The sequence below is a fragment of the Lissotriton helveticus genome, chromosome 4_1 (genome assembly GCF_964261635.1).
Source record: "Lissotriton helveticus chromosome 4_1, aLisHel1.1, whole genome shotgun sequence".
Lineage (NCBI taxonomy): Eukaryota > Metazoa > Chordata > Amphibia > Caudata > Salamandridae > Lissotriton > Lissotriton helveticus.
The window spans coordinates 115,034,605-115,052,905 of NC_136063.1; the positions used below are offsets into that span (position 1 = coordinate 115,034,605).

Genomic DNA, 18,301 nt, shown 5'->3' on the forward strand with positions numbered 1-18,301 from the left:
AGAACAACCAATTATCATATGCAGACGCAGAGATAAATGCAACTGGTCAGACTGTAAATGCTTCATGAAGTAATGTACAATACAAAATGGCCGCTGAGATGAGGAGCATCGAAGGAACAAAAAGCAGAAGCAAAAACATTCATTGGAGTAATAATCTCGGTGGCATAGTCAGTGGTATATGAAGAATATCTGGCCAACCTCAGTGAAATAAAGAGGAGAACATGTTTAATCACTCACTGTCCAAGGCAGAGGAGCACTGCTCGATACGCGCGCCTCATAAATACAAAATGGCGGCTGCGGCAGTCATAACGCCGTGAACAGAAGGAAAATGCACTAAAAGTGCAGAAAACGTTCACCCAGAGCCTGCAGACGCTCTCAGGAGCATTCCTGGTGCCTTCCGAGATGGTATTCCGGTGTCTCCGAGGGGAAGCGAGTCCGTTGACGGCAGGTTCACCCCGGCATCCGCCGAGCGCTCACATGAACGCTTCCGTCCTCGCCGGGCGCTAAGCCACGCCCTCCCTCCGAATTTCTTTTTAACCCAAGTTATTTAGTGTAACATCTAATTTCTTCAAAAATGCATTTAGCTTCCTTCTGCATTACCCTAGTCTATCTGCAACTGAATACCAAACAGAACGAAATTCACCTCACACAAGAATATCCCCTCAAATTAGAGAGTTATAAGAGAAAGTCAAGCAAAGCTTATTTCTACCCTGAGTTAGAGGAGTAGACTTTGGACAATCGTAAGGTTTAGAATTCCTCAGACCATAAGCTCCTTGTTTTCTTTATCTATTTTTAAGTCAACCACCGGAATGTGTAACTCTAGATTTAAGAAATGTTTTATCCTATTATCTCTTTCAGAGCATGTGCGTAGTAAGTCATATGGGATAGCTAATGTATCATTCAGGTCTGATCTCCCTAGTAAAATGTGTCTTAAAAATAGACACTTTGGGGCAGTTCAATCTTAAATATTTACTTATCCATATCCACTTAGCAGGAAAGTTAGTATCGTTCACATTCAGTGACACAGCACAATGAAACATAAAACCCCATCATCTCTGAAAGCATCTCTATAAAGTACTGGGAGCCTTGCAGGATAAGTGTGTTACCCCACTGCAAAAGTCAAAACATAAGCAGCATATTGAAAATGCCCTATGAAGATAAAAGAGTCTCTCCTACAGCACATTCACTGGGTTATCCACTTTATTGTGAGCCATCATAGGGTGAGAAGCACCATGCCACCCATATGCTCCCATAGCAAACCAGATTTAAGCTATGTAAAAAGAAGGGATGCAGAACCCTTCACACAAAGTTCATCAAAACACTGTACTACAATAGTTAAGAAAAAAAGCTCTCATATTGCCAGCAAATTCAGTTATGCATTATGAGTCACTATTTTTTGGCTCCTGATTGTAGATTAAGATAGACCAACTGAGAGGGTGTTAATTCTCCAAATTCCTTCCTCATTTCCCTTCTCCAGTGTAGTCTAAGTGTCTCCCATCTGCTTGCTCAAGTTCATTTATGAATATCATATGACATATGACGTGTTTCCATCTTGTAGTTTTCCTTCAGTTCACCATGGACCAACAGTTGGGTGTTCAGGATGTTCAGGAACTGCACAATAGGCTACTTGATTTAAGAAGAACCGGATTTGATCATCCTTCTCCAATGTGGTACCTGTGAAAATTCTCAAATTATATTGGACCACATTCATTCTACACATGTCTGTGATGGGTTTTATCAAGAGTCCCTAACGTATCATGGTTTTGCCTTTCTGAACCAGTGCATTACCATTATTGTATGGGGAAAATTGATACCTCACCTCAACTGCAAGATCGACATGGACATATTGATTGGCCGCATCCCGTTTCTTGCTGTTACGACCAGGATCAACATACTTTGTTCAGTGGGCCTTGCCTGGCTCCTGTATCGAGCCCACGTTCTATCACAGTCAGCCTAAGCTTTTGATTTGGCTCCGGTCCTGCGTGACCGGTTAACCCTTATAAGCAAGTATTAATTCTAAGAGCTATTTTTACAGTTAATCTTTAGAAATTAATAGTTCAACTTCTACTGAATAGATTTGTATTGCTTCAGTCCTGTTTTATTCATAACTTTTTCTAAATGGGTGTGGAGTCATTTTGTGGTGTTTTCATTGTGTTACTGTTTGTAGTGTTACACAAATACGTATGCATTGGCTTTTAAGTTAAGCCTGTCTGCTCTGTGCTCAGCTACCAGAGGGTAAGCACAGGTTACTATGGAGTTTGTATCTGACTTACCCTGAATAGGATTGTCGTTCCTGCTTAGAAAGGGTACACATCTCTGCCAACCTGAAACCCAATTTCTATCAAGCAGCTATCCAACTCCTTATATTTTATGAGTGTTAAGTTTGACTTGTCTCTAGCAGTTTAAAATGTTGTTTCACAGAGCTTGTGGTGTTCACTTGATTTGCTTTATTTCCAGTTTCATCCTCCTGGTTACAGGTGAGTCAATGTCCTATCTGAGGGTTTCCATTTTATTACCCAAGTCATCTGGTCTTCCCATAATTGCTCTTTATAATCTGCTAAAGTGTCCAGATAATTTGATTGGAAAGGGTCATAATGGATTATTTCAAAGCTAAATGTGTTCCTTACCAGGGGTTCCAACTCTGCACTTGATTTTATGGATCCCGCTATGGTGTCCCATATCCCAGCAAGCATTTAGGTATGTTTTCCTTGGTGGCCTCTGAAGATAGATTAACGTCTAGTTCACACTGAGCAAGGATGATAGGAAGAGGTATACAGCAGCAGCCTGGGACAATTAGGAACACTCCTCTGCATACAGTGATATTCCAGAAAAGGCAGCAAGTAATAACTCTAGAATGGAATCATGATGCCAGTGGTTTAACACTAACATTCACAGTAAGCAGAAAGAATTACCACGAAACCCACCGAAAATCATTTCAGGCCACTGCAGAGCTAATTAAACTTCAAGCCAGTGGACCTCTGTGTTGTTGCAAGTGATTAAAATTGGTTAGACTATAAACCATACCTTTGAGTCCACTACACTAGAGTACCATTACAGGTATTAGCAGCAGTACTACATAGAGCTGCACACAGCGTTCAAGAACATGGCCTCAGGAGGCCAACATTTGTCACATTACAACCCCTAGTCATTGGTCTGGGGAGTTAGCACAGGCTATTTTCTTTATTACAGAAGATTCTGTGTCTTAGTGTAGAGTGTAGTTAAGCAGTATTTTCTCGGTATATAATGATGGGGCTGGTTCAGTCTGAGTCCAGAAGTAGGGTGGCTATGTGAAAGCATATATATGCTGCTGTGTATTGGTTCTATAATGTTTGTGTGTGTAAATCTAGTTTGAGTTTAGGATTATGTAGTTATGATATTGTGTGAGGGTATGTGTGTGAATGTGTAGCTTTTGAAATGTGTGTGGTGTTAACTGAAGAGTTTATAGTTTTTTGAGTTGCATATTTTTCATTGAAAATGCAATAGTGAGACTGCAAATGCATATGTATATGAGCATGCAAGTGAACATGTAGTGGTGTCAGGGTATATGGTATAGATTTATTGGTGAATGGACGCTTGTAGGAATAGGTGTGTGCATGTCTTAAAATATGCATTGCTGTCTAATTTACTTTCTAAATATGGTATTAAAATAAAATAAGAAAAAATGCACATTAACTTACTCAAAATTAGCATGTTGTTCCTATTTAGAAATGTAGACTAAGGGCCTGATTACGATAAGGTCGGAAACAGCTCGGAACGTTGGCCGGAGCCTTTCTGACTGTATCGTAATATGCCAGTCAGATTTCTTTTCGACCGCCCCATCACGATGGAGGCAGTTGGAAAAGAGTTGTGGGTTCTGTGGAGGGTTTTGGCGTATTCAGGAAGATTGGCACCTGAGCGGTATAGGTATCTCCCTATACCGAAGAGAGACAACACCGATCCATAGATACTGGCCTTCATACAGATCGCCACAAAGACGGTTGAACCCGCCCGTCCTCGCCCTTGAACACGCATAATTCCCATGCGATTTTACTCCCGCTTTTACCCGCTATTACGCCGGTTTGGAATTATCACCGGCCAAACAAACCGTTAACTTTGAACTACATACATCCCTGAAGAGTCACGGGTCCAGTGCCGGTCTGACGAAACACGTGTCGGCTGGTAGCTTCTTTCTTTGATGTCAACCTTCCTTAAAAAGGAGGGCCCAATACATTGCATTATTTGAAACTCACACAACTGAGTCTACTTTGTCCATTTGAATACGAATTGCCATTTGCTTTTGAATAACCACTATTTATTACCCATCCCAACGTGTGCACAAGACTTTCTTTTAATCAGTTGGAAAAGAATCTGGATGGTCATTCCGACTGGAATGTGGCAAGTAATCCCAAGTGCAGCTCTTTCTACAATAGGGATTACGATGTTGGGTTTCCGCAGTCTTTCAGTGCCGGTCTTTCTGACACAGAAATGGTGTCGGAACTTTACATCAGGGGCCCCAGCAGGTCCCTTTTGGGAGCATGGCATCTGGTTGATCCTTGTGGTGCCTACCACGGGGTGCAGGGATGAACTGCACCTCCTTTTTTACAATGGGAGCAAGCATTTTGACTTGAATACATGCTCTCACTGTAAAGTATGGGAATGCTACTGAGCAGTGTATGGTCACACCATAATTTGTTTGTCGGGACCACCGACTGGTTGTCGGTAAGGGCCCCCGACTGGGTGTTGCTTGGTCTCTTGACCGAGATGATGTCGGGCAGCAGAAACTCTGGTCGACATTGTAATAGGGCCCTATGTAAAATTAGAGTACATTTTTACCTCTTAAAGAAATTGTGGCACGTATAATTGCATGTATCTGCAAAGATAGTTTGCCCGCATATTTCCGAAGGCTTAAGTTAAGATTTCTTCTCCTGGAGGATGATTTTTAATTCATTTTATAGTAGTCCCCTATTAGACTTAGCCATCTCTGCAGGGTCACCCAAAATGTTTGCCTTCCACCCTTCCTGTGCTGAAACAGTTTTTGTTGCCTTTTATGACTCAGTGCACTTTAATACTGCAACATGCTTGTGCTCTCTCCCACAAGCATGGTGCAATTGGCTTTAACCTTATGTTTTCAGGGCCTGAAAATTAAATGCTACTTAGTGAGCCTGTAGCACTTATTGTGCCGTCCACTAAAGTAGCCCATTACAAAATGCCTCAGCTCTGCAACAGCAGCCTGAATTGCAGTTTTAAACAGCTTTTTTGGCCTAAAAAAATAAATCTTTTTTGAAGCCTAAACCTTTTTTTAATACATTTAAGTCACCTCTAAGGTGGGCCTTAAAGTCCCATAGAGCAGGGTGCATTAGATTTTAAAAATAGGAGATGTCTTTGTGGGTTTTACATGTCCTGGTAGTGAAGAAATCCTACGTTGTGTTTTTCACTACCAATGTATAACATTTTCACACTTTATTTTATATTATTATTATTATTATATTTATTTTTGTAGAGCGCACAGCTACCCTAAGGTTTCCCGGCGCTGAGGACGAAAATGAGCGAGATGACAAAGAGGGGATTAGGGAGCTATTGAGAACAAAGTTATTGGTTGAACAACCATGTTTTCTAGTTTTTACGAAATTGAACGTAACAGTCGTTCGTGCGAAGCTGAATTGGGAGGGAGTTCCATAGGGAGGGGGCCAGGTAGAAAAAAGAGCGACCACCCTGTCTGACTCGATTGATCCTAGGTATCTGGAACTTGTGTTGGGTCGAGGAACGTAGGATTCTTGGAGGAGCATATTGATGAATAAGAGAGCTCAGATAGGTAGGGGCCTTGCCAACCTTGATTCTATGCATGAAACATAGAGCTTTAAATTGTGCTCGTTGTTCGATACGGAGCCAATGGACACTCCGAAGACCCGATGAAGTTGGGGATTTTTTTGGTAGCATGCATATCAGCCTCACTGCTTCGTTTTGCACTGTTTGCAGTTTCTTAGTGACCTCTTTACATGCCCCCAGATATAAGATGTTGCCTTAGTCCAGTCTAGATGTAATTAGAGCTTGGACTACGGATTTTAATGTATTCTGGGGGAGCATCCACCTGATTTTCTTGAGCCACTTGAGTATGGTACAACAAGTGGCTGCCACTCTGACCGCTTGTTGTTTCATGGACAGGTGTTCATCAAAGATGATGCCCAAGTTGCGAGCGGTTTTGGAAGGGGTGGGTGTAGGTCCCATCTGAGGAGGCCAATGTTGTGGGCCCCATAGGGTAGGATGTTTTCCAAACAGAAGTAGTTCAGTCTTTCCTCCATTGAGTTTTAGTTTGTTCTCAAACATCCAATTGGCAATATTATTAAGGCCAGAATGGAGGGAGGACGGGTTGGAGTATGCATTTGCCGAAAGTGAATAGACAATCTGGGCATCGTCAGCGTATGAGTAGATCGTCAACCCAGATTTTTCGGCTAAGGTGGCAAGGGGACTGACGTATAAGTTAAATAGTATGGGGCTGAGTATGGAGCCCTGGGGAACCCCAAATAGTGAATTGTGAGGTTTGGAAGAGGATGTGGGGGAGAAGACTTGAAAAGTTCTATCGGAAAAAAACCCTTTTTAGCCATGCCAGGGCCGATCCAACAATGCCACAGGTTTGCAAGGTGTTTAAAAGGATGGTATGGGAGACCGTGTCAAATGCGGCACTTAGATCGAGTAAAATGAGTGCCACGGTCTCCCCATCATCAACTTGCCGGCGTATAGTTTCGAAAACCCCAAGTAGGGTAGATTCCGTTAAGAAACCTGCCCTAAATCCCGACTGGGATGTGTGAAGGAGGTGATTAGTTTCTGTGAAGTGAGTGAGTTGGGTGACAATATGTTTCTCCAAGATTTTGGAGAATAGAGGTAGCAGCGAAATTGGACGGAAATTAGAGGGGTCATTTGGATCTGTAGTGGCTTTCTTCAGAAGAGGTGAAACCATGGCATGTTTCCATTTCTTAGGGACTTTGGCCTCTCTTAAAGAAGAGTTCAGGAGGTCTAAAATGAGCGTAAGGGAGGGGGTGTTGAGTGAAAGGAGAGTTTGGGGGGGAAAGGGGTCAAGGGGAGAGCCAGATTTAATAGTTTTTATGATTTCATGCAATGAAAGCATGTTGAGGGGATCCCAGTTTGCTAGATGCTGAGGGGGACAGACCGTCCTGAAGAAAGGTGCGTACTAGCATTTTCACAGTTGGACATGCTTACCGGGGAATTTGGGACTAATGGGGAAGATGTTGAATCTTTGAACTCTTCATATATTTTGTCAATTTTATTTATGAAGAATTAAGCCAGAGCATTGCACTGTTCAGAGTCCAGGGAGGGGTCTTTCGGTTGGCAAGATGAGCCAGAGAGTTCCTGGACTATTTTAAAAAGTGCTTTGGGCTGATTTTGAGCATTCTCAATGGTTGTTTTGGCAAATTCAGCTCTAGCTGAGGCACAGTTAGCATGATATTTCAAAAGGGTTGCTTTATATAATGCGATTTGTGCAGGGTCATAGTGGACACGCCATCTACGCTCTAGATTTTTACAGGCCGTTTTTTCAAGTCTAAGTGCATCTGTATACCATGGGGCCGGGGGATGAAGTGGAATTTGTTTTCTATTTTTCTGTGGAAGGCATATATTGATGGCAGAGCTAAGCCAGTTGTGAATGGTTGGAGCCTCCTCTATGTTTGTAATATTTGTAAGGGGCCTGGTGTCGTTAAGATGAGTATTCAGTTTGGTAGTATCCAGCTTTTTCCAGTTCCTTAATATCCTAGGCCCAGATGGAGCCTTATGAGAGATGGCTGGTCGCGGCACTTCTATTGTAAATTCCACTAGGTAGTGGTCAGACCAAGGGATCGGTATCAGTGGTTTACAGACAATGTTGTCTTGATTGAAGAAAATTGGATCAAGAAGGTTGCCCGCCTTATGGGTCGGACCCGCGTTATGAAGGGTGAGGTTTAGGGCACATAGATCCGCTAAAAAATTGGTACTGGTGTGACTAGAGGTGTCATTTAGATGGATATTTAAGTCACCGACTATCAGAAAGTTAGTTGCATCTAACAGAAACGGTGCAATGAGCTCCGGGAAAGAGGCTGCCCAGGTGCTGGCTGTGCCAGGGGCTCGATATATTAAAGCACCAGATACCGTGAAGTTAGGGGATAGCAGGAGCTTAAAGGATCCGGCTTCACAGTTTGGGATGTCAAGATCTATCCATTGACATGTATATATGTTTCGAAAAATGATAGCGATTCCACCTCCCTCTTTATGGATTCTGTTTTTGCTAATGTAGCTGTAATTAGCGGGCAACGCAGCTGCTATGTCTGGGCCCGAGCTATTTGTCAGGTCTCTGTGAGGAAAAGTGCAGCTGGTTGTGTCGACGTGAGTAGATCAAAAATATCCCTTTTATGCTTAGGAAGTGACCTGCATTTCCGACTGATAAAAGTAAAATCAATTAAGGATGAAGTAGGAGTTATGATATGTCGTGCCGGTGGGAAGTCGGCAGTGTCCAGATCAATTTCAGAGGGTAGGGAGTAAAGACAAAGGTTGCAGTCAGAGCAAGTGAAAGGGGTATATAAGCAATTAATGAACTTGCCATTAGAGCATATAGGAGGGATAAGTGCCAGAAGATCCTCTTTGGAGTAGGAAATGGGGGTGTGATTGGGTGAACCAAGGTTAGTGGCCCCTGGCCGCGTCTGGTCGCGGACGGGCGCAGACGGGCAGGACTTTGGCTTGACTTCGGCGCGACATCGGAGCGCCCGCTGCGCGCGTCCCCTGCGTGGCCGAGGACACATGGGTTAAATGGACAGGGGCGGAGTCAGCTGCAGATCGCTGATTGGTTGGGCAGAGGAAGTAGCAATCACTTCCTCCGTGGTGGGCGTGGCACCGTCCCTCCACTCAAACCAAACTTTTGGCGGTGGACCGGGGAACAAGTGCGCTATACAAATATTCAAGTGAGTGCTTACAAGTTTTAAAAACACATTATTTCCCTTTTAAAATCGTGTGCAAGTGCAATTTGTTACCAGCGCTCGAGATAGCGTAGTCTCCTGCTTGTCTCTGTGCTCAGAATCAACAGAGCGAATGGTGGGAACGGCTTAAGAGCCGGTGGCGAGTCAGCTGCAGATCGCTGATTGGTTGGGCAGAGGAAGTAGCAATCACTTCCTCCGTGGTGGGTGTGGCGCCGTCCCTCCACTCAAACCAAACTTTTGGCGGTGGACCGGGGAACAAGTGCGCTATACAAATATTCAAGTGAGTGCTTACAAGTTTTAAAAACACATTATTTCCCTTTTAAAATCGTGTGCAAAGGCAATTTGTTACCAGCGCTCGAGATAGCGTAGTCTCCTGCTTGTCTCTGCGCTCAGAATCAACAGAGCGAATGGTGGGAACGGCTTAAGAACCTGTGGGGAGTCAGCTGCAGATCGCTGATTGGTTGGGCAGAGGAAGTAGCAATCACTCCCTCCGTGGTGGGCGTGGCGCCGTCCCTCCACTCAAACCAAACTTTTGGCGGTGGACCGGGGAACAAGTGCGCTATACAAATATTCAAGTGAGTGCTTACAAGTATTAAAAACACATTATTTCCCTTTTAAAATCGTGTGCAAATGCAATTTGTTACCAGCGCTCGAGATAGCGTAGTCTCCTGCTTGTCTCTGCGCTCAGAATCAACAGAGCGAATGGTGGGAACGGCTTAAGAGCCTGTGGGGAGTCAGCTGCAGATCGCTGATTGGTTGGGCAGAGGAAGTAGCAATCACTTCCTCCGTGGTGGGCGTGGCGCCGTCCCTCCACTCAAACCAAACTTTTGGCGGTGGACCGGGGAACAAGTGCGCTATACAAATATTCAAGTGAGTGCTTACAAGTATTAAAAACACATTATTTCCCTTTTAAAATCGTGTGCAAATGCAATTTTTTACCAGCGCTCGAGATAGCGTAGTCTCCTGCTTGTCTCTGCGCTCTGCTTATATAATAAGTCCTAACCTTTGATTTGGAGCAGGTAGACATGAATTGTAATTTAAAATCCTCTTTAATGGTAAAGTCGGATTATTGATCACAATTTAAAAAAAGCCATTTTTAGAATGTTGGCCTTTTCCTGCCCATCAGCTTCTTAGGCCTTCTGGGAATGTCCAGATGCCCAGGCCTGTTAATGGGTCATCTATTAAAAGGGCATTGTGGACATAAAGAATGAATAATAGGTGACTAGATGTGGGCAGGATGGGCTAAGCCCGAGGGTTGTGGGTTGAGCTGTTTCCTGCCCCATTTACATTTCAAAGGGCTTGCCTCCAGCACACACAAAGAAACCTAACACTAGTCTTTGTGACCCTAGACTTATTGAATCCTTGGCAGGGGATGGGAAGAACTTTCCCAAACAAGATGTGGTGATAGACTAGAAAATTCACCCACTTCAACAGATAACACCAGTTGTAAACATGCGACCTCTGGAACAACTAGTCAATATATTCCAATAGCTGAGGACAAGAAGAGCTACCTTGTTCATCAAAGGACTGCCCTGCTGCTTGAAACCCGCTTTCTTTTTAGAGGACTGATCGGCTGCATGAGACTTAACGTGTTCCCCAGCAGACTAGCCTACTGCTTGAGGCCTGCATTGTTTGTAGAACTTGCCCTGATGCAACCATAGGATTGCCATACTGTTTGAGGCTTGCTGTGATCTCCAGAGGACTGCCCTGCCGCTTAAGGGCTGCCTTTTTCTTCAGAGGACTGCCACGCTGCTTGGGGCCTAACCTGCATTCTGTGAAAAAACACTGGACCTGCTTTATTCATCCCAGGCTAACTAAGTGACTCCAAAGGTCAATTGACTGACCTCTTGCTCTGATCTACATTGACACAATACACTCCAGAGGTCTCCCTGCAACTGACTAGCTGACCTTGTGCAGATGGACCTGCCTTAGCCTTGCTGGCTAGAATCTCTAAACACTAGTCCCTGGAGCCTTGGATGGCAGAAGCATGCACTCCTCTACATGAAAATTGAAACTCCTGAGGTTCTGGATTCTGCGCACTGGACTAATATGGTCTCTGTATACTGCCCATAGTTCATTGCAGTTAGCCTGAACATGTGACTTTCTCCTAGTACGCGACCAGAGGACTGTGATTTGCTCCTTTTGCCTTTAAGCACAGAATCCATGTAACACTTCACTATTGCATATCTCTATTTCTTCTGGTTGGATTTTTTTCATTTTAGACTCATTTCATTAAATTTATTTTTGTAATTGGTTTAGGATATGTCTTGTGTTGTGTTTCATTTTAATACTCTATGTCTGCTACATAAATACATTACAATTTTTATTAAACGTTATATTTCATTACAATATGACATGAATTACTTATTGATCTTCACAGTGATCATTCGTATGGTATACTATGCATACAAGTAGGCTGTATCTACACACAGTGACAATATAGCTCTCAATGCATTACCCAATCATGATGATCAGATATTGAACCTTCTGATCTGGACCCGGACGAGAACCGTCATTTCACCTCCCCTTTATTTCTTTACTCTGACATTCTTCTTTTAGTTAGAGCACGCCCAAAGAGACCTCCTCTACAGCATCCCTCTCGCATTTTATTGTGTCTATCTAATATGCGATTATCCTATGCCAGTAGCATCCAAAGTTGTCCTTTCCTCTTTATCTGAGCATTCCATGTTAAAAACTGTTGTTAAGGACCCCATATATTCTTGGGTCTACATATTACTGGCATCAGAGGGTTATAATTCTCTGAGTGTGTAGAACAGTATGCTAAGTCTGTATGCCAGTCTGGTAGAGTAGGTATAGGGCCCTGCATCCAGTGCATGGCTATTCTTAGCTTTGCCAGAAAGATGCCAATTGCTGCTAGCTTCCTGCTGGATTTAGGAATGTCTTTATCGTAACCCAACAGCACTATCATCAGAGATTACATCAGCCGCTCTCCTTACATATGACTCAGTGCATCAAATATCTTCATTCAGTATGCCCGCACTCCTGGGCAGTACCACGCTAAGTGCATGAAACCTGCATTTACTGCTCCACATCGCGGACAGTCACTGTCTTCTATCATGTCATATCTGTGTATCATTACAGCGGTATAGTACGTTCTGTGCAAGTGTTTATAGTGAATAGGTCTATGCCTGCTGTTTTATGGTATGGTCTTGGTGCATGCATAGCAGTATGTCCATTGGTTTTCTGTGACCTATGTACCCAACTCTTCAGCCCATTCTTGCTGTACTTTGCTTAATACAAGCTCGGGGAGTGAACAGAAAAATTTTCATAAGCCAGGTATCCCTTGTTGGGGAGACCTAAATATATTACAAATTGACTCTAAATTAAGCCTGATTGCTTTTGTACCAACTTACCAGACAGCTAATTTATTGACGTTTGTGGTTGTTGATTGAAAGGGTGTATACCCTCATCAATAAATACCTCAATGTCTGAAATCACCATACACAGAGCCCAGGACCAACCCAGGATAAATAACTGGTGGTATTTTGATATGCAGAGAACATTAGCCATGTTAGAAAAAAGTACATTATCAGTAATCTGTGGTCTAGGTGTACCCTGGAAATAGACTTCCTCATGCATGACATGGGATGGGAATTTGAGACATGGTGATCTTTGGCCAATGCACTTCATAGCACATTCACTTCTTTGGCCGGAATGTGTAGAGCTTATCATGTGTATTTGCTGCTAAATTCAGATTGCTGTACTGGCATTTTAATGTTCATCACTGCTAATGTTATTACCCTCAGCCCGGGCTAGGAATTTAGCTAATCATATAAAGTATGAGGAAATCATCTCTACTTCTAATTCAGATAATGATGATTCTAGACAAATGTGTATCGATGAAAGAGGGGTGTACCGATTTGTGCAAAAACAACAGGTGATGGACATAATGCAGGACAATGTCATACATTGCCACCTCCCCCAGAAGCAGTATTAAATACACAAGCGGACTCCACCGTCACACTATGTTCCTGGAATATAAGCGGCCTTCAGCAAAAAATTAAGAACCCCGACACCTTTTCCTTCCTGTGTGAACATTCAGTAATAGCCCTGCAGGAAACCTGGGCTACACAAGGGTGCCCAGTCATCGGGTTTATCGAGTTATGGAAACCAGCACTTAGGGACAGCCGCTTCGGTCACCCCAAAGGTGGCCTGTCAATATATATATCAAATACCCTAAAAGGCCCAATCTCACTACTGCCCCTTGACGAAGATTGGCTACTTGGGGTTAAAATCAATGCTTGGCGGAAACATCGCCCACTGCTCCTTTTAAACTTATATATCAACCCTAGTACTCGTACAAAAAAAGAGCATCTGACACGCCTAATGGAAATCATGAATGATATAGCCGTGGAACATCGGAACTCAGACTGTATAGTTACGGGGGACTTTAACACCTACCTATTCCAAGGGAACGCAACAGACACTGATGGGCCCTTCCTACTTCCAATCATCGAGGCTAAAACACAAACCAAACCACCCACCCAAACTCAAAGTGGACTGGGTGAGCTTTGTGTGATGAAATTTTATAGTGCAGGTTACCTTCTCATTAATGGCAGAACAGCAGGTGACACTCCGCCAAACTGGTCCTGGACAAACGGTACAAAGCAATCCTACTTGGATTATACTATCTGTAACGCCGCCCTGCTCCACTGTTTAACCAACTTCCGAATTAATCCAAGAACCGAAAGTGACCACAGGCCTCAGGTTATTTCCTTTAACACAAACCCGGTGAAACACAAAACTGCTCCATTGGCATGCCGGGGAATACACACGGAAAACCTAAAGCGCCTTAAGTGGTCTGAAGAAATTAGCTCGAATATCCTCCAAGCAAGTGAGGATATCATAAGAATAGGAACTGAGCAAGAGGCAATCCCGACTGTAACCTGGATAATGCTCTGTTCCCACCTGACTCACCTTTTTCCAGCAAAGCATCAGGTTGAAAGGTTTACACAGATGCATCAGTTTACAATCTCACAGCAGACCAAGTCACTCAAGAAAGCCAGAAACGCAGCCCTGCGGGTATTGGCTAAATCCCCGGGGAATAGTGAACGTACCAGTCACTATCAAACCACTCAAAGATCCTTCAAGCTGGCGATCAAAAAAGACAAAAGGTCTTATGAAAACCAATTTTGGTGAAAACTGGTGTGGGAGAGTAAGCAAAAAAACTCTAGAAAAGTTTGGGCTCTTAATAACCACTCCAATCCTAGTACATCGAGCTTTGGATCTGCAAACATCCAGGAATCAGACTGGGTAAGATACCTATCTGACCACTTCAAGTCTCCAGAATACCCAGATCCCAAAGGAAGCAGCTCTTTAAATGAGATTAACCATTGGCCTGCCACCACACGGAGTCTACCAGCTGACTGCTCACACCCTGCCAACATGGACCTTGAAGTGACACAAGAAAGAGTAGCTACTGCAATGACAAAAGCAAGATCTGATGGGGCTCCGGGCCCAAATGGCCTCCCACAGAGCCTGTTTAAATCTGACATTGCCTTCTGGTCTGGAGCACTAACTAATCTCTTCAACTATGCACTGACAACAGCAACAATTCCGGACTCATGGCGGGGCGCTATAATCCATCCAATGTATAAATCAGGATCACGTGCCCAACCGAACAACTACAGACTTATTGCCCTCCTGGACATTGAAGCCAAGTATTATGCGGGCCTCCTACTGGAGGATCTAAGGTTATGGGCAAAGGACCATAACTGTTGCCAATGAATCAAACAGGGTTTGTTGCAAACTCAGGGACCAGCACTAACTTGCTAGCAATTTCAACTATAGTCGACAAGGCCCTATTAACATCTAGGTTAGTGTTTTGCTGCTTTGTCGACTTCAAAGCAGCATTTGATAGAGTCCCCAGGGAGGCTCTATGGGTAAAATTAAGGAAGTGGGGGATTCCAGAGAATCTATTACAGGCAATTATCCAACTCCATTCGCAAACATAGGTTCGGGTGAAGCTAGGGTCCGGCACACATCTCTCGCGGAAAATAATGACAACTAGAGGTGTGAAGCAGGGATGTGTGCTGGCCCCCCTTCTCTTCAACCTGTTTATAGCAGATCTGTTGGCGACTCTGGATGACACCAACAGCCATTCTCCAAAAGTCGGTGGCGTGGGACTAAGCAACCTTTTGCACGCCGATGACCTTGTCCTTTTTAGCCTCACTAGGGTTGGCCTACAAAGGCTCCTTGATAAACCGCATGGCTATACGACTATTAACCAATTAGAGGTCAACCTAAAAAAAACGCAAGTCTTCCCTTTTGGTAAGAAATGACACACAGGTGGTGGTTGGTCTGTCAACAACATAAGCCTTGAAACAGGCCTGTCGTATAAATATCTAGGCGTCCATCTGGATTCTAAATATAATTTTAGAAAGCAGCGTAATGAGATTGGAGTCAAAGCAATAACCCTTGCGGTATCACTAGGCAAGCTTGCAAAAAATCTCTCAGGCCCAACTCTATCGCCCCTTTTGGAGGTGATGAGAGCAAAAATTGGCCCTACTCAATCGTATGGTATAGAGTTATTTGGGGGGAAAATGAATACAGCCTTGAACCAGCACACGGCCAAAATTTACAAAAAGGTTCTCCAGCTGCCAAAATCCGCATCTGCTGCACAGATAAGACTGGAGATGGGGTTGATAAACTACGATGCCTCCAACATCGGGGCATATTTTAATTTCTGTCACAAACTAAGACTAGAATCCTTAGTCTGGCAGGAAATAACCCAGAATAACCCAGGTGGAACATATGGCCGTCTCTTTAAAGACGCCATCGAGCAAATGTCAGCAAGTGATTTGTGGGCCCTGAATCCTAGTCAGACAGCATTCAAAATAGGGATCAAAAAGGGTGTGAGAATGACATCCTGTATCACCGACAAATCCCTCTTTTTGAAACGCAGTCATGCCTGGGCCCTTGTAAACTCTTATAGACGGCTAGCCCCTGCCTCCTATCTGGCCTGCACATATTCACTCAGTCTAAAACACAGCCTTATCGCCATTAGAATGGGCGACTGGCGATTCCCTAAAGATCTACCCCCCTGGCGACGCACTGCTGAAGATTTAACTTGTAGAGGGTGTGGCAAAACAGCTGAAACTATGTCGCATGTGATCTGCCTGTGTCCAGCTTTTAATTCAGAACGCAGGTGGAGACTTAAACCAGAATGGAATAGGCTGGGTGTCAGGACCTGCAGGCAAGCTATCATGGTAGCTTTGAACCCGGAGAACACCTCGTTAAACATAAGACTCATAAACTTCATTCTGCAAGCATACCGTAACTTCAATCAAAAGAGGCCCTGTTAAAGTGTCCCTCCCACTTGCCAACTCTTAGGGAGGCTAAAATAATATGAGCTGTAGCCTCAGGAATGTCGGTTACTTCCTAAAAGCAGGATATCATCAATGCCGAGTATCACATAAAAGGGTGGAAGAGATTACTTTTTTCCCTGTACATGATGCTTCAAGCTATTCTATTTTATTTAAAGAGGCTTAAGAAAAGACAATTCCTGTTTTTATAATGACTGTTAAATGACCATGCTTTTATTCTTAATAGATTTGTATCTTATTTATGGATACACAATGTGAATTTTGTAACTTTCTTTTAAAGATATATGTGCTATATCTAAATAAAGATAATTGAATACTGAATACTGAACAGGTGATGGACAGAATGCATAACAATGTCATACATTCACCCCAGTACAGAGATCTGGGCCTAAATCCATCATTTTTTTGCTCACTATGCCTTTCCAGTTTGAACCCAGCCATATGCAAATCAGTCTTGACCCTGTGCCCCATGGGAACAGTCCAGCCCGAACTGCCAAGCCAGGTCCTCCCTGGACTGGAAACAAGCATCCAAGGACCGGTTTCGGGCTTTCAGCCCTCATCAGCCTGGATAGCTTGACTCCAGTGGCATGGAGAGCACAGGACTCACGTCTGAGCATACCCAGCCCACTCGGGGTGACAAATGCAAAAACAACAGGTGATGGACAGAATGCAGAACATTGTCATACATTCACCCCAGTACAGAGATCTGGGCCTAAATCCATCGTTTTTTTGCTCAATTTGTGCCATACTTAATGTGAGAGAATATGAGGATAAGCATGGGCCAACTAAGGAGCTCACAGGATGTTGGTATACATAGAATAGGTATTGTTGTGAGATGTCCATGTTCATTAGAAAGTCAAGGCTAGCGAACATCCACAAAGGTCAGTAACATATTGAAAAGATGTTAGTAAGGTAGCAATAATGTTTTTCCATCAAGCCAATGGAAGTATGGGTAAAGCAGTCACATTCTCTACTTAAAGAAATGGTATGCAGTAATCCATGAAGAAAGCTAGGATTGGAGAGGGTCCAAACACCGAAAGCCAAATTGATTTGTGGCAGGAAATTATAAATGTAATTAAAACAGTGGCAAGATATTACTTCTAATGATTTACTCTTACGTAAACGTGTTCCTTGTATCTCTTTTGTCACAGCTGTGGTGTATTCTCTGAGGCAAACATTTACAAACCTGCCATATTCTGCTGCAATGGAATGGAGGGCCAATACATCCATATCCATATCCCGTCAGAAGTCGAGTTCCTTACGCTGTGTGAAGTAGAGGTTTATGAGGAGAAGAAAAAGAAGACAAGCGGACCCAGTGGCTAGTCTGTATAATGAGCTCTGATATGCCTGGTCGAACCATGGTCTAAAAAAGGATCTTCTCCCTCTGTATTACCTTCTTTCTTGCATTTGTGTTGTGAAAAATCCGGTGCTTGGTCTCTTCTGCTCAGTAGTCATTTTGATCCCTTTAACGGTTTCTATGTATCTTACAGTATTCCAATAAAATGCCAGTAATATAATAAGCAATATGATTACATTCATTGGTAAAATTCACTTTTTCATTTAATGACATAACATTTTGGAGGGTATTGGACTGGGGCTAAGAGAAAGAGAAAAAACATTGGCAAAGACAAATGTTTTTTCTAGTATCCTATGTAAATACTAAGATGCGCAATTGCTGTTTGCTTGTGCTGCATCCACAAATGCTGTAAATCACATTAGAGGCTGCCCTATTGACTAGGCCAGTGTTGGGAAAATAAGCAGTAACGTATGATTTCTTTCTGTATAGGATGCATACAGAAGATAGAGAACTGAATGCAAGAAACAGTGTGATAATTCAGTATACTTTCAGCTGTAAAATAATACCTCTGAATTTCCAGTTGACGCAAGAACTTCCTATAGAGTGGAATGAAAACCAAACAGCCAATAGAATGTATAATACTCCTCTCAGTGGGGCATAAGCCGAATGCATGTATATTTAAAAGAATTGGTAGCAATAAGCGACAGAAAGCTGTGATGTCA

The 18,301-nt window shown here is 43.3% G+C and overlaps 1 protein-coding gene across 1 annotated transcript in view; it reads left to right on the forward strand.

The window, feature by feature from the left end:
- The window catches only part of LOC144827953 (fucolectin-like), a 294,181-nt gene extending 276,479 nt beyond the window's left edge, over positions 1-17,702 (forward strand). The window contains exon 4 of the mRNA XM_078686114.1: positions 17,434-17,702. Within this exon, the coding sequence (XP_078542240.1) occupies positions 17,434-17,605 (172 nt within the window). The 3' untranslated portion in view covers positions 17,606-17,702. The remainder of the gene's footprint in view (positions 1-17,433) is intronic.
- The last annotated feature ends 599 nt before the right edge of the window (positions 17,703-18,301 follow it).